Raw genomic sequence first — 13,886 nt, 5'->3', positions numbered from 1 at the left:
CAGGATCCCAGGTTTCCTCTTGTTTTTGAGACAGGGTCTCACTATGTAGCCCTGGAAGGCCTAGAAGTTGCTATGTAGACCAGGCTGTTCTCAAAGCCGCAGAGATCCTTTCCTTCTTTACTTTTGGAGTGCTGGGATTAAAGACATGGGCCATTATACCCTTTCTAATGCATTTTTATTTAGAGCCCTGGTATGTGTGGTGGGGGCAGGAGAGGAAAAGAGGGAGAGAACACCTGTGTGTTTGAATATGTCTTCCACCAGAGTGCCTATTTTGGGGATAACACTTTCTTTCCAGTTGTCTGTGACATTTTTTTTTTTTTTGAGAAGACCCAAGGAAGTTTTCTTATTTTTTTCAAGATCAAAATAAGCATAGATTGAAATTATTTTATTAAATGAATGTTGTCCTAACTTAATAACTTGATAAAGAAAAATCTATCATAAATAACATACCACTTAACATTATAAAATGTCACTAATATTAAGAGACTAGACCACTGAAAATGCTGCGACATCTTCATAAGGGTTTATTAGGTGATCCCTGAGAGTTTTTCTCAGACCCAGTTCACAGCCTGCTGGTTTGAACCACAGGCCACATCTAGGGCATCTATAGCCTGACTTTTGAATGTACCCAACTCACCATAGTCTAGTGCACACTGGGTGATCCTCGCCTTGATTCCAGGGTAAACAGTCTGGGAGGAGGCGATGTAGAGTTTCCACAGGAGGAAGCATGCCCAGAGGACTGGGACCTGCTTTGTTTGCATCTGCAGTGAATCAACATTAAGAGTTCCTTTAAATTTTTTTTAACTTCCTCAACTGTTAATTCCACCCAGTGTTTGTAGGCTTTCTTATTTTCATTGATAACTTCTCAAATTTTACCTATCCATCCATGTCTTTGCCCATTTGCTGACTAAATGTAGCAAAATATGTTGTAGCTGTGGACATGACCTGCATATGACCCTTCATCTTTATTTTCCACAGATTAGGATATTTGCACGAACATAAAGCAATTATAACACAATGTAATAAAACAGTCTCTATAGGTGTATACCCTGAGAATGATCCTGGGGAGGGTGAAGTGCAGAACAGATAGATTTCAGAACATGTAAGTCAGTTATGTAGTCTTATTGCCATGAATCAATCTTTCATCTGCTTAAAGTCCACTGGTACCTCCTCTTTATCTACAGGAGTCAAAATTGTATTTAAGCTAGCCATTATTATGCACATTTGTAATCCTAGCATTTGGGTGGCTAAAGCAGGAAGGTCAGGAGTTCAAGGCCAACATTGCCTCCTTGGCAAGTTCTTGAGACTCTGTCTTAAAACAAATCAAAATAACAAAACAAACAAAAATATCTTTCATTGTCTCTGCATTTCTTAGCTGCTATACTTCCTCCTTCAAGTGGTGCTTTTTCAAATGGGGCAGGCAGAAACATCTGCTTGCTACTCATTGATTGACCAGTTCTCACACACTCATAGGCCTTCTGTTCAACTCTCCATATGTGAACACACACACCCACACACATACACACATACACTCATGCGTGCATGTGTGTGTGTGTGTGGGTGTGTGGGTGGGTGTGTGTGTGTGTGTGTGTGTGTGTGGGTGTGGGTGTGGGTGTGTATGCACCCCATTCTCATTCCTATACTCTGGCCACCCACCCATAGTCTGTAGAGTGAATTCATTCTCCTGGATCAGCTTTGGTTCCCTCTGTGACAATATCCTTGACTATGTATGTCATGCATGTATGGTTCATCACATCCTCCTGTCACATTTGCATAATAAATGTGTCTTAGTGAGGGCTTCTACTGCTGTTGCAAAACAGCTCTCTGTTTTCCCAGACAAAATCCACAGGGTTGTCACTAGCGCTGCAACAGAACACCAGCTGCAGCCTTCCCTCCTCCCTGTCCACAGCTGCTGTAGATTCCACAGGCCATACCACTGGCCTTACTTCTGCACCTCATTGCCGTGTTCCAGTCCCCAACTCAGGCAAATACACCTGCTCAGCCACAGGCCACTTGAGATCAAGGGATACAAATTGGAAAGGAAGAAATCAAAGTATTATTTGCAGATGATTTAATAGCTTACATAAGTGACACTAAAAATTCCACCAGGGAACTCCTTCAGCTAATAAACACTTTCAACAAAGTAAATGGATACAAGATTAGATCAGTAGCCCTCATATATATAAATTACAAACAGACTAAGAAAGAAATCAGGGAAGTAACACACTTTGCAATAGCCTCAAAAAATACAAAATATCTTGGGGTAACTCTGTCCAAACAAGTGAAAGATTCAAATGATAAAAACCTCAAGTCTTCGAAGAAAGAACTAAAGAAGACATGTGAAGATGGAAAGAGCTCTCATGCTCATGGATCTGTAGGATCAACGTGGTAAAAATAACCATCCCACCAAAAGCAAGCTACAGATTCAATGAAATCTCATCAAATTCCCAACACAATTCTTCACGGACATTGAAAGGACAATTCTCAACTTCATATGGAAACAAAAAAGTCAGGATAGCTGAAACAGTTCTGAAAAATAAAAGAACAGCTAGATTTCAATAAAAACCATATGGTATTGTCATAAAAATAAACATGTTGAACAATGGAATTAAGTTGGGGAACCAGACATAACTCCACACACCTATGAAAGCCTGATTTTTGAGAAAGAAGCCAGTAACACACAATGGAGGATAAAATTCATCTTCAACAAATGGTGCTGGTCAAACTGAATGTCTGCATGTATATGAATGCAAATAGATCCATATTTATCAGCCTGCATAAAACTAAAGTATAAGTGGATCAAAGACCTCAACATAAAATCAGATACACTGAATCTGACAGAAGTGGGGACTAACCTTGAACACACTGGCATAGGAAATGACTTTCTGAACAGAAAACTGATAGAGCAGGCACTAAGATCAACAAGTAATAAATGGGATCTCATGAGACTGAAAAGCTTCTGTAAGGCAAAGAACACCATCAATCAAAGTGACAGCCTACAAAATGGAAAAATATTTTTACCAACCCCATAGTCAATAAAGGACTAATATATAAAATATATAAAAAACTCAAGAAACTAGATACTACAAAACCAAAATGATCTAAATAAAATGGGGTACATATCTAAAAAGAATTTTCAATAGAGGAATCTCAAATGGCTGAGAAAGAAATGTTCGACATCCTTAGCCATCAGGGAAAAGCAAATCAAAAACTGTCATGTTACACCTGTCAGGATGGCTAAGATCAGTAACACAAGTGACAGTTCATGTGAGGATGTGGAGTTAAAATTGTACAGCTACTATGGAAATCAAGGTGACAGTTCTTAAGAAAGTTGTGAATTGATCTACCTAATTGGGCATATGCACAAAGGATGCTCGGTCCTACCACAAGAACACTTGCTCAGATATGTTTCTTGCAACTTTATTCATACTAGCCAGAAACTGGAAGTAACCTAGATATCTCTAAACAGAAGAATTGATAAGGGAACTTTGCACAATGGAAAAAGAAACATTTACACAATGAAATACTACTCAGCTGTTAAAAAAAAGTGACATCATGTAATTTGCAGGCAAATGGATGGAACTAGAAAAAAGTCATCCTCAGTGAGGTAACCCAGACCCAGAAAGTCACATATGACATGTATTCACTTATAAGTAACTTTTAGCTCTCAGGTAAGTGATAACCTAGCTACAATCAGTAGACCCAGAGAGGTCAGGTAAAGTGGAGGGCTCTAGGCAGGGAAGCATGGATCTCCCTGAGAAGGGGAAATTGAAAGGATTTTATGGGAGGATTGGGGAATGGGAGGAAGTATCAGGTTTGGGGAAGGGAAGGAAGTTGAGAGTATGAGGAGAGATGGCTGGTATGGGGGGGGGAGCATTTGAAAAGTGTTGTGGAAACCCAGTGCAGTGGCAACTTTCTGGAATTTCTGTGAAGAAATTTTCTAATAAAGACTCCTAGTAATGGAGGATACAATCTGAACTTGCCACCTTTTGCTACCAGGCAAGGCTTCCAGTGGTGGGACTGGGTTACATTCAGTTGAGTTATTGGCTGAGGGGGTCCTATGGGGATTCCCAGAAACCTAAGCTAATGCTAGGACAGTGGGTCACTCTCTGAAAACTGACAGCAGGGCCCCATTGTGAAGACTACCTACACAAAGCTTGTTGAGCATAGAGAGGTGGAGCTGGTGCCTGCATGGACCTTCATGCCTACATTTTAGTCTCTTCTGTGCGGGAAGGTACTCTGCAAGCTACTGGATTGGTGTCCACGTTTCTCTTTCAGCCTACACGAAACCTTCAGCCTACAATCTGTCCTGTCTGCAAGATGTGCTTGGAATTATAGTGGATCTGGCTAACTAATGTCTGGTATAACTTGAGGCCCATCCCTTGAAAGGGAGCCCATGCCTGTCAGTGCTTAGGTAACCAAGAACCAGAAACTAGGTAGCCAAGAGACATAGGGTAGAACAAAACATGACTGGCAAAAACAAAACAATGAAATGATTCTTAATGATATTCTGCTATACTCATAGATCAGTGTCATGTGCAGTCATCATCAGAAAGGCTTTCTCATGCAGCAGATGAGAGTAGATGCAGAGACACACAGCAGACTTTATGCAGAGAGAGAGAGAGAGAGAGAGAGAGAGAGAGAGTCTAAATTGGAGGTCCTTCCCTTCAGATTCAGGGAACTCTGAGGAAGAGGAGGAGGAAAGATTGTAGGAGTCAGAGGGGATGGAGGACACCATGAGAACCTGGCCCACTGAATGAACTAGGCAGGGTTCATATAGACTCATAGAGACTAAAGTGGCAGATCTGGGACCTGCATGGGTCTAGCCCAGGTCGAACCTCTGCATGCATTATGACTGTTAGTTTGGTGTTTTTGAGGGGCTCCTCACTTTAGGACTGGGTATATCGCTGACTCTTTTACCTACTCTTGGAACTTTTCCTCTTGTTGGGTTGCCTTGCCAGGACTTTTGCCTTGTCTTATTTTTATCTTGTTTTATTGTGTTTGGTTGTTGTCTCTTGGAGGCCTGCTCTTTTCTGAAGAGGAAACAATGGGAGAGTAGATCTGGGTGAGAGGGGAGTTGTGGGGAGCTTGAAGGTAGGGAAACTGTGGTGGTGTGGTTGTATTGTATGAGAGAAGACGTTATTTTCAATAAAAACATACAAAAAAAATCACATTTCACCAAAAAGGACTACCCATATTCCTCCCCCCCCCAAAAAAAAAAAAAAAAAAAAAAAAAAAAAAAAATTACACAAAAAAAAACTACCAAAATACCACCCCCCCCCAAAAAAAAAAAACAAAAAACAAAAAACTGAAACTTTCTCATAAAAAATCTAATTCGTAGCAAGTATGAAAGTCTTTAAAATGTTTGTAAGGTGTAATTTTTTTTCAACTACTTTTCATCTACACAATGAAATACATACCGTTGATTTCTCATGAAAGAGAAGATTTGGGAAAATAACACTATGGTCTCCCTCTCTTTCCCCCTCTCTTTCATGTTGAACTAGAAATTTAACTGGTATTTTTAAAAAAGTCTTCCACTTTGTTTTTAAGGGACAGTTTGCATGGCTGAACAAACAAACAACACCATTTCCAAAGCAACTCAGGAAAGAAAGGGTTGATTTCAGCTTACAATTCCACAGAACAGTCCATTGCTGAGGGGAGTTAGGGCAGGAACTCAAGCAGGGCAGGAACCTGGAGGCAGGAGCTAATGGAGAGATCATGGAGAGGAGTACTACTGTGTTGCTCATCCTGGCTTGCTTAGTTTGCTTTGCTATACACCCCAGGACCACCTGCCAGGAGTAACACTACCCACAGCAGCCTAGGCTCTTCTACATCGATCACCACTCAGAAAGTGCCATACAGGTTTGCCTACAAGCCAATCTGTTGGGGACTTTTTCTCAATTGAAATCTCCTCTTCTCAGATGACTCCAGATTGTGTCAAGATGACAAAAAACAAAGCAAAGCAAAGCAAAACAAATAAGCAAGCAAACAAAAAACTAACCAGCATAGTATTATGCAGATTGGGACATTTGATATATGCTGCTATCTGCTAGAAGACAGATAGACCTCTCTGGTTTAAGCCAATGTCACTTCACATGGGAGTCTTTGATAACCTCCTTTTGGTCTCCCTGCTACAGTATTTGTCCCTTTCTGGACAGTGGGTGCCTTTGAAATGAAGGTAGGCTCATATCAGCCCCTCTGGCTGGCTCTGTTACAGTCTCCAGAATGTTCCCATCTCATTCAGCATAAAAGCCAAAGCCTCTTCACTAGTATCAAGGCCTCCTCAGCCTCTGCCTCTTCACTGAAACTCTTTGTGGTGCACACTGGGAAATAGTGCCCAGTTTAGCTGACTTGGTCTTTCTTGATCGCCATGAGCAGCCTGCCTCCACTCTGTGTGTGTTTCCTCTGCCTCACACAGTCTTTCTTGGACAGGGGGATGCCCAGGGCTTTCACTTTCTCTAGGAATATCCAGTGCCACTTCAGCAAGGCTTTCCTACCTACTCTGTCCAAAGCAAGGACCCTCCGCTATGACTGACAGTACCTATGCTCTTTCCCAGAATTTTTTTTTCTCCAAAGCATGCATCATCTCCCACAGGGCTTCTTGAAAAAATTCCACTGAGAATCCCTTTTGCCCCCCAAATTTTTAGACTACTCTGGCTAGAAAGGCTTATAAACTACCAAGCCAATATTTCCTGATAATAAAACAAAAAAAAAGATATTTATATTAAAATAATGAAGGGAGGGAGGCTGAGGTTGTAAGTGAAAGGTTGAATTTTTGCCTTGAGATTGATCTCTAGGGACACAAAACAGTCTTTAATATTTATAATTTTGACTATTTATTAAGAACAAAAGCAAATATGCATACCAATGAGAAAACTGTGTTTATTTTTACATAAAGAATTAAATCATGGAATATTTGATACTGTTGAACATAGAACATCTTCAGTACCTTTTCAGAGTATTTATTCAATAATTTTTCAGAGTCAATATTTTTATTTTAAAACAGTCACTGTAGAGAATGCTAATTTGTATAAGCACAGTACAAAAAGGCAGAAGTATTTAGGGACATTTAAGAAATTATTGAATATCTGTTTAACACAAAATCCATTTAATGATTACTTTTTTTTATGAAATTCAAGTAAGCAACACATGGTTGCAAAAATTAAACATTCTAATGCAACAAAATCCAAAGATATACTAATTTGATACTTACATACTGAGTAATGTTTCTAGAAAAACATTAAAGGTTTGTTTTCTGGGTCTACAAGATGGCTCATCAGGTAAAGGAGCTTGCTGCCAAGTGTGAAAACCTGGGACCCACATGGGTAGAAGAAGAGAACTGAGTTCTACACATTATCTTCTGATTTCCACACACTTGATGTGGTATGGAGGCCCTTACTCCCAAACACACACAAAACAAATAAATTCAATCAAAAGTCTTTGTTTTCTATAAATAGATCATTGTGTTTCCAGAAGAGAATGAAGCTCTGTATGTACAATAAAAACACTGCAGTTCATAACGCAAAATAGTCTTTAGTCTGAACTGAGGCATTTCAGCAGCAAATGTTGGTGTTATGTGGCGTGACAGCCTCTGCAGTGAGCATGCCGTCTGTTCAGAGTGACGGCTCCAGTGATATCACACAATGGAGCACTGGGGTATATTTCCAGAGACATTTTAGGTTCATTATATGTTTGATTTTTGGTTAATTTTTGGTCCTTGTATGCTTAGATACCTTTTCCTGTTGTAAAGTTTTCTCCACTTATTCATCAGTTATGAGACCTCATATGGAGCTGTGACCCTTAGCTTAAGAAGTTACAATGTAATCATTATTTAATTAACCGACTAATTAATTAATTAGTTTACTGGACATTGTTCAGCTTCACAAGGAATGACTTTATCATGTCAGCACTTTGGATAGCAACTGACACACAGTAGGCAATGGGTCAACACTGAATGATTGATTGAATCATTGTCTCCTTCCTGAGGCTATGAATTGGGTCAAATATGCCTTACAGGTTTCGACTTAACTCAGAGCAGTTCTGAAACCTTAGTATGAGGTAAACATGGCCCTGCATTGTGTTTGTCTCAGTATTTTTCTGTCCCTTCACTAAAGGAGTGTTTTACTTCAGTAACTCCAGAGTCTAGTACAATGCCTGGCTCAAGGTAGTCATATAGACATATCTTGTTGAGATAGGAAATGTGTTGAAAGGAAACACATTGCACTCACTGTTATGTCACCCAGAGTTTGGAATGTATAAGTAATCAATTGTTTGCTTATTCAATTAATGTCATTCCATGAATGAATACCATCCCCCTTTTCTCCGCTAAATCACAGATGCCAATAGCAACAGTGGTGTAGATTTATTTGGATGACAGCCAAATGATTGATCCCACACAAGCTTTGGTTCTTGTTTGTGGTGTTTCCAGTCTGGGTGAGCTGTCACTGATGAATTCACAAAGCCAAAGTCACATGAATTTAAAACAAGTCAAGGAAGATGGTTAACACAGAGGCATTTCTGAGATCCCTGTGCTTAAACAGAGGGAGTGGTGTGGCCAGATAAGAATTAGAAGAGGGTCAGACCTTGGGAACAGCCCAGGTGAAGAGAAGTAGGAATTGTAAGTGGGTGGGGTGGGACTTGGTTAATGTAGTTGAGAAGTTTGGCCCATAGAGGTGACAATCATGGCGATGGGGACAAATGATGTACACAAGTGGATCGTCTAGGGAATTGCTTGTGAAGGACAAAACAGTGTATTAAGGAAGGAGGGACAAGCAAGGTTGTTACTACTCTTTCTTGGGCCTTTGGGTGAAATGGAAAAAAAAATGCCCCCTGTTGGATCAAAGTCATGCCAGTGGTGAGCATGTTAGGAAAGCAGCTCACTGACACGTGAGCTTGTTTTAGGAGGTGAGGGATATCTCACTCATCCTTTGAACTAGTGGTTTTCTCTAATGCATAAACCACCAAACTCACACAGGGGGGCTGGGCTCAGATTAGTATTTTTACTAATGAGTTTTAGAAAGTGACTCTTGACTCGCCTGTCCATAACTCTATCTTTAAGTGTAAGCTTACCCTGCTCTGCTTGCATCTCTCACCTTGCCTTCCAGGAGCCTCCTCTACATATCTAATATCAAACCAAAGGTAACTCCTCAGTCCCTAAATACATGAATAATAGCCAGTTAAAACCACATAGTCAGGTGACGGTGGCCTTTAATCCCAGCATTCTGGAGGCAGATAGGCAGATCTCTGAGTTTGAGGCCAGCCTGGTCTACAGAGCAAGTTCTAGGATAGCCAGGGCTACACAAAGAAACCCTGTCTGAAAAAAAAAACCCAACAAACAAACAAACAAACAAAACAAAAATAGAAAACCTACTGCTTATGCTGTTATTTAGCTAGGGATAAGAACAGAAATCTTATGGCCCTAGAAGTCCATTCAATTATTTTTATTTATTTGCATATGTGTATGTGGTGTGCATGAGTGTGAGTATGCGTTGTCACATGTGATGGATAAGTAGAATAAATCAATGAGTACATAAAGGAAGTGATAGCTCTAATCTTACTCAGGATTGCAGCACAGTCTATTGTAGAAATGATTGGTGTAGCATCATAAACTAGTAGAGTATAGACACCCATCAGATGGGGGTGTAGTCTTGCAGCAGGATCGGGGGGGGGGTTGGATCTGGGTCATGGGGGAAATAGGGCATTTAGGAGGGGTGGTCAGGGCAGTTAAGGACACTCTGGGACATTTTGGTATTTTACACTGGTATAGCCTTGTGAATCTAGTGTGATGTTTTAGCCTTGCACAGTTGGTTTTGATTTGCAGAGCAATCCTCAGGAAGAGCCTGGGAAGCAGAGCTGAGAAAAGGTTGAGACAGCTATGAGGATAAAGGGCAGAGACAGATGATGGAGAGGCACTCAGTAGGAGTGCAAGGCCTCTGGCCAATCGAGAAGTTATCTGATGGTGGAGATATGAGGAGGGTTAACAGGTGTGAAGCTTTCATATCATGGAAAGCACTGGGATATTAACAGCATCCTATACTCAGGATGGAGACAAGTCCAGAGGCTTCCTGATATTCTAGGCCTTTCTGATCCTGTAATTGTCCTGGGGGCAGGGTGGTCAAGGGATCCTGGAGAGCTGGAAGATTGATCATTGGGTAAAGTGCTTGCTATGCTAGCATGAGGACCTGAGCTTGTATCCTCAGCAGCCACATGAGAGCCAAGCATGGCAGGGTACATCTATAACCCCAGTGCTTAGTAGGAGATATTGGGTATGTAGCAGAGACAGGAGGATCCAAGTCTTGCTGAAATGTGAGCTCCAGATCATAGAGAAATTCTGTCCAAAAAATTAGGTGAAGAGAGATAGGAAATACCTAACCTGCTGCCTCCGAGACAAGGTATACACACAAGAATACCCATACATATGTCCATCATAATATACACATGCACATCATAACACATACATATCTGTCAAAACACACACATACCCATCATAACACACACACACACACACACACACACACACACACGATTCTAGAGTGGATATTAGGCCTAGAGCAATGGGAATAATGGGAGTGAGAAGAACATCCCAGGGTGTCAGATTAGTAGATATTTACTAATTTCTACATTTTACCAAGTGGAGAGGCCATGCTGCTGGTGTCCCCATTAGTACCCCTGGAGACAAAGACTAGAAGTAGAAATGTCACTCTGAAATGGGCACCAGAGGGGTTTTTGTCAGAGAGAATTATTTTTGATAGAAGTGAGAAGTAAAGGTAAGAGCCTGAACCAACTTGACTGTATGAACATTCAGGAACAGGACATCAGCAAGATTCTAATTAGATAAGAGAGATTCTAGTACTCCAACCAAGGACCAAGCATGGAGATAACCTAAGACCCCTGCACAGATGTAGCCCATGGCAGTTCAGTGTCCAAGTGGGTTCCATTGTAATAGGAACAGGGACTGTCTCTGATATAAACTGATTGGCTTGCTCTTTAATTTCCTCCCCCTGACGGGGAAGCAGCATTACCAGGCCACAGAAGAGGACAATGCAGCCATTCCTGATGAGACCTAATTGACTAGGATCAGAAGGAAGGAAAAGAAGACCTCCCCTATCAGTGGACTTGGGGAGGGGCATGCATGCAGAGGGTGGAGGAAGGGAGGGATTGGGACAGGAGGAGGGAGGGAACCACGGGGGGGGGGATACAAAGTGAATAAAGTGTAATTAATAAAGAATTAAAAAGAGATTCTAGAAGAATAATTAAAAGAATAATTAAACTATGTGCACACACATGTATATGCACATATATAAATATTTTTATATCTGCAGTTAAAAAGCATAACAAACATCACATTGTATGCACAGGGTCACAGCAGTATGAAGCATTGAAATGTCTCAGTGCATAATAGTGACAAATTTGTGTTCTTTTTTTTTAACTAGCCACAGAACTCATGAGGTGGATATTACTGTTTTATCTCCAGTTTAGACACATGGAAATGGAGGATTATAAAGTCCTACTTACTCATTCAATCCCACAGGCACCTGAGAATCAACTCTTGTTCTTCTCGTTCCTAATTCTAGTGTTATTGTTTTTATTTTTCATCAAATTAGTTGATAAATGCTAGATTTTTGTTTTCATCTAGAGATTTTTTTTTTAAGGTAAGGATTCCTGGTGACACTTTCAATGGGAAGAAATCCAACCAGCAACAGAAAGTTTTCAAGCATTTCTGAGCAAGTTTCTTTGATATTTTCTTGGACACAAATGGAATTTTAAGTTCCCTTCCAGAGTTAAAACGGTTTTCCCTCCTTGGTTAAGGGGAGTGTCTGAATCAGTGTACTTTGATGGTGATCCAGAAACTCAAATTGTAGGTAGAAAAACATATTTTCCCTCCAGACATCTTATGAGAGAATGACATTACTGGAGCAGAAAGGCCTAGATTGTCTATAACTTTCAGTTGATGATTTATGGGTAAAGGAGGATAGTAACCCTGCCAGACAAGCTGATGACTCTGAAAGGTTAAATAATTTGTCTGACAAGTAAGGGCAGGGTGATCTGCCCACTCAAGGAAAGGATCCAAGAGGATTTACAAGTCCTCCCAGCCAGTTACCCATTCTGTGGCCTCTCAGGAACTGTTTCTTTCTAAGACTCAAAGCCTCCACCATGACATTTCCTTGGCAACCCACAGAGAGAAAAATGTCCCTAGATTATATGATCTGGTTGTCCCAAACACCAGGAATAATAAAACACCAGTACAGTTTAAAACAGTTTGGAGACTCGGAGCTGAACTTCCCACTGCTATTACTGGCAAGACCTTTGACGGATCTGGAAACCCTGGATAGGGGAGCAAGCAGTAAGTCAAGCACAACATTCTAAACAAAGGGACGCATTGAAAACCTGAGTCCAACGGGTTTGAAGATGTCTCTACTAGGTCATTCCAATGTGTTGGTTAAGGAAAAATTATATGTAAAAGTGTAAAGGAAATATGGGCAGAATTGGAAAATCTTTTGAGGGATTCTGTCCTTACATTTGTGATATAGAGTTCCAGTGACAGAGGGTCCCAAAAATTCCTGCCAAGTTGTGACAAATTCAAGTGTTCAGACGAGTGGGAGGACAGTTTTGTGGTGACAGGAATAAGTCACCGATGTGGTTTGAGACGCAGCTCGGAAGCACAGAGTTCACAATGGCTCCTTAGTTCTAACCGCAATGACTGAAAGACTAAAGAATTTCCTGGCACTTGCTAGATTCCTCTCTGAAATGGAGGATAAAAGAAGCAATCAAAAAGCCAAACTCCATGCCACTATGAACCAACTCAAGCTAGATATGTTGTCCGGATTGATTCTTCCCTGTTCTTAGGGCTCTCTAAACCTCTTTCTTAGGAGGGCTCCAGATGAACCAGGATGACGAACAGACACAGCATGAAAAATCCCAAGGCAGTAAGAATTCAGAACACTTGACAGCTGACTACTCAGTGTTAAGTCTGCATTGAAGGTCCCCATCCCAACTCCTGGGCTAGTAGAGACCTGAAGTTTGTTTGGGATTCTTACCTCAAGCTCAGGAAGCGTCCAAAGCTGGAGTACTTTGATTCCCTTGCCTTCGAAACAGGAGTGTTCTCTACCTTGAGCCTTGAAGGTAGCTGCTGAAACAGCAAGATAATTAAGTCTGAGTCATCTCAGCTGTGAACTTTTTTTTTTCAGATGACTCTTTCAAAATGTGATACATAATTGCTTCACTATGATTACTCAATGGCATGAATGAATGCTTACAATCTCTCCCCAGATGAACAGACAAGGCCACCAGGCAATCATTACCTTCCTATAACACATGTGTGTTCACATGCCAAATACGCACACAGCACATTTATGATACACTGAGCTACTTTACCAAAATGATTAAAAAAATACTTCTGATCTATTTTTTTAATGTTTTTTTTTTTTTCAAGATGGTGTTTCTCTGTTTTAGTTCTGGCTATCCTGGAACCCATTCTGTAGACCAGGCTGGCCTTGAATTCATAGAGCTCTGCCTCCTGTCTCCTGAGTGCTGGGATTAAAAGCACACACTGCCACTGATCTATTTTTTTTTTTTTTTAAAGATGTTAACTCTTCTTGAACTGACTCAGGATACAGCTCAGTAATAGAGTATTTAACTAGCAGGTCTAAGGCCCTGGATTCCATCCCCAGCACTGTGGGAGGGAAATGGAAATACTGACTTAGAAGAGAAGAAAGAGTTTTCCTTTCTGGGACAATAAGCCAGGTCAGAGTGTCTGCAGTGGATGGCTCCACTATGATGTAGAATACGTTTTGGACTTCAAGTGGATCAAGAGATTCAGTCTGAAAGCATGAGGCTTGATAACCAGGTTGATGTAGTTAGTTAATATCTTTCTCATTCAAGGCTGG

At 40.8% G+C, this 13,886-nt stretch overlaps 1 protein-coding gene across 1 annotated transcript in view; it reads right to left on the bottom strand.

Moving 5' to 3' along the window:
- The window catches only part of Bpifc (BPI fold containing family C), a 56,386-nt gene extending 43,303 nt beyond the window's left edge, over positions 1-13,083 (bottom strand). The window contains exons 1-2 of the mRNA XM_055627952.1: positions 13,038-13,083; positions 638-761 (exon numbers count right to left, since the gene is read on the bottom strand). Of these exons, the coding sequence (XP_055483927.1) occupies positions 638-761 (124 nt within the window). The 5' untranslated portion in view covers positions 13,038-13,083. The remainder of the gene's footprint in view (positions 1-637; positions 762-13,037) is intronic.
- Positions 13,084-13,886: the final 803 nt, after the last annotated feature.

Source organism: Psammomys obesus, unplaced genomic scaffold, assembly GCF_907164565.1.
Source record: "Psammomys obesus unplaced genomic scaffold, mPsaObe1.curated_primary_1811, whole genome shotgun sequence".
Lineage (NCBI taxonomy): Eukaryota > Metazoa > Chordata > Mammalia > Rodentia > Muridae > Psammomys > Psammomys obesus.
Note: the sequence above shows the minus strand (reverse complement) of the source record. Positions and strands in the feature narration are given on the sequence as shown.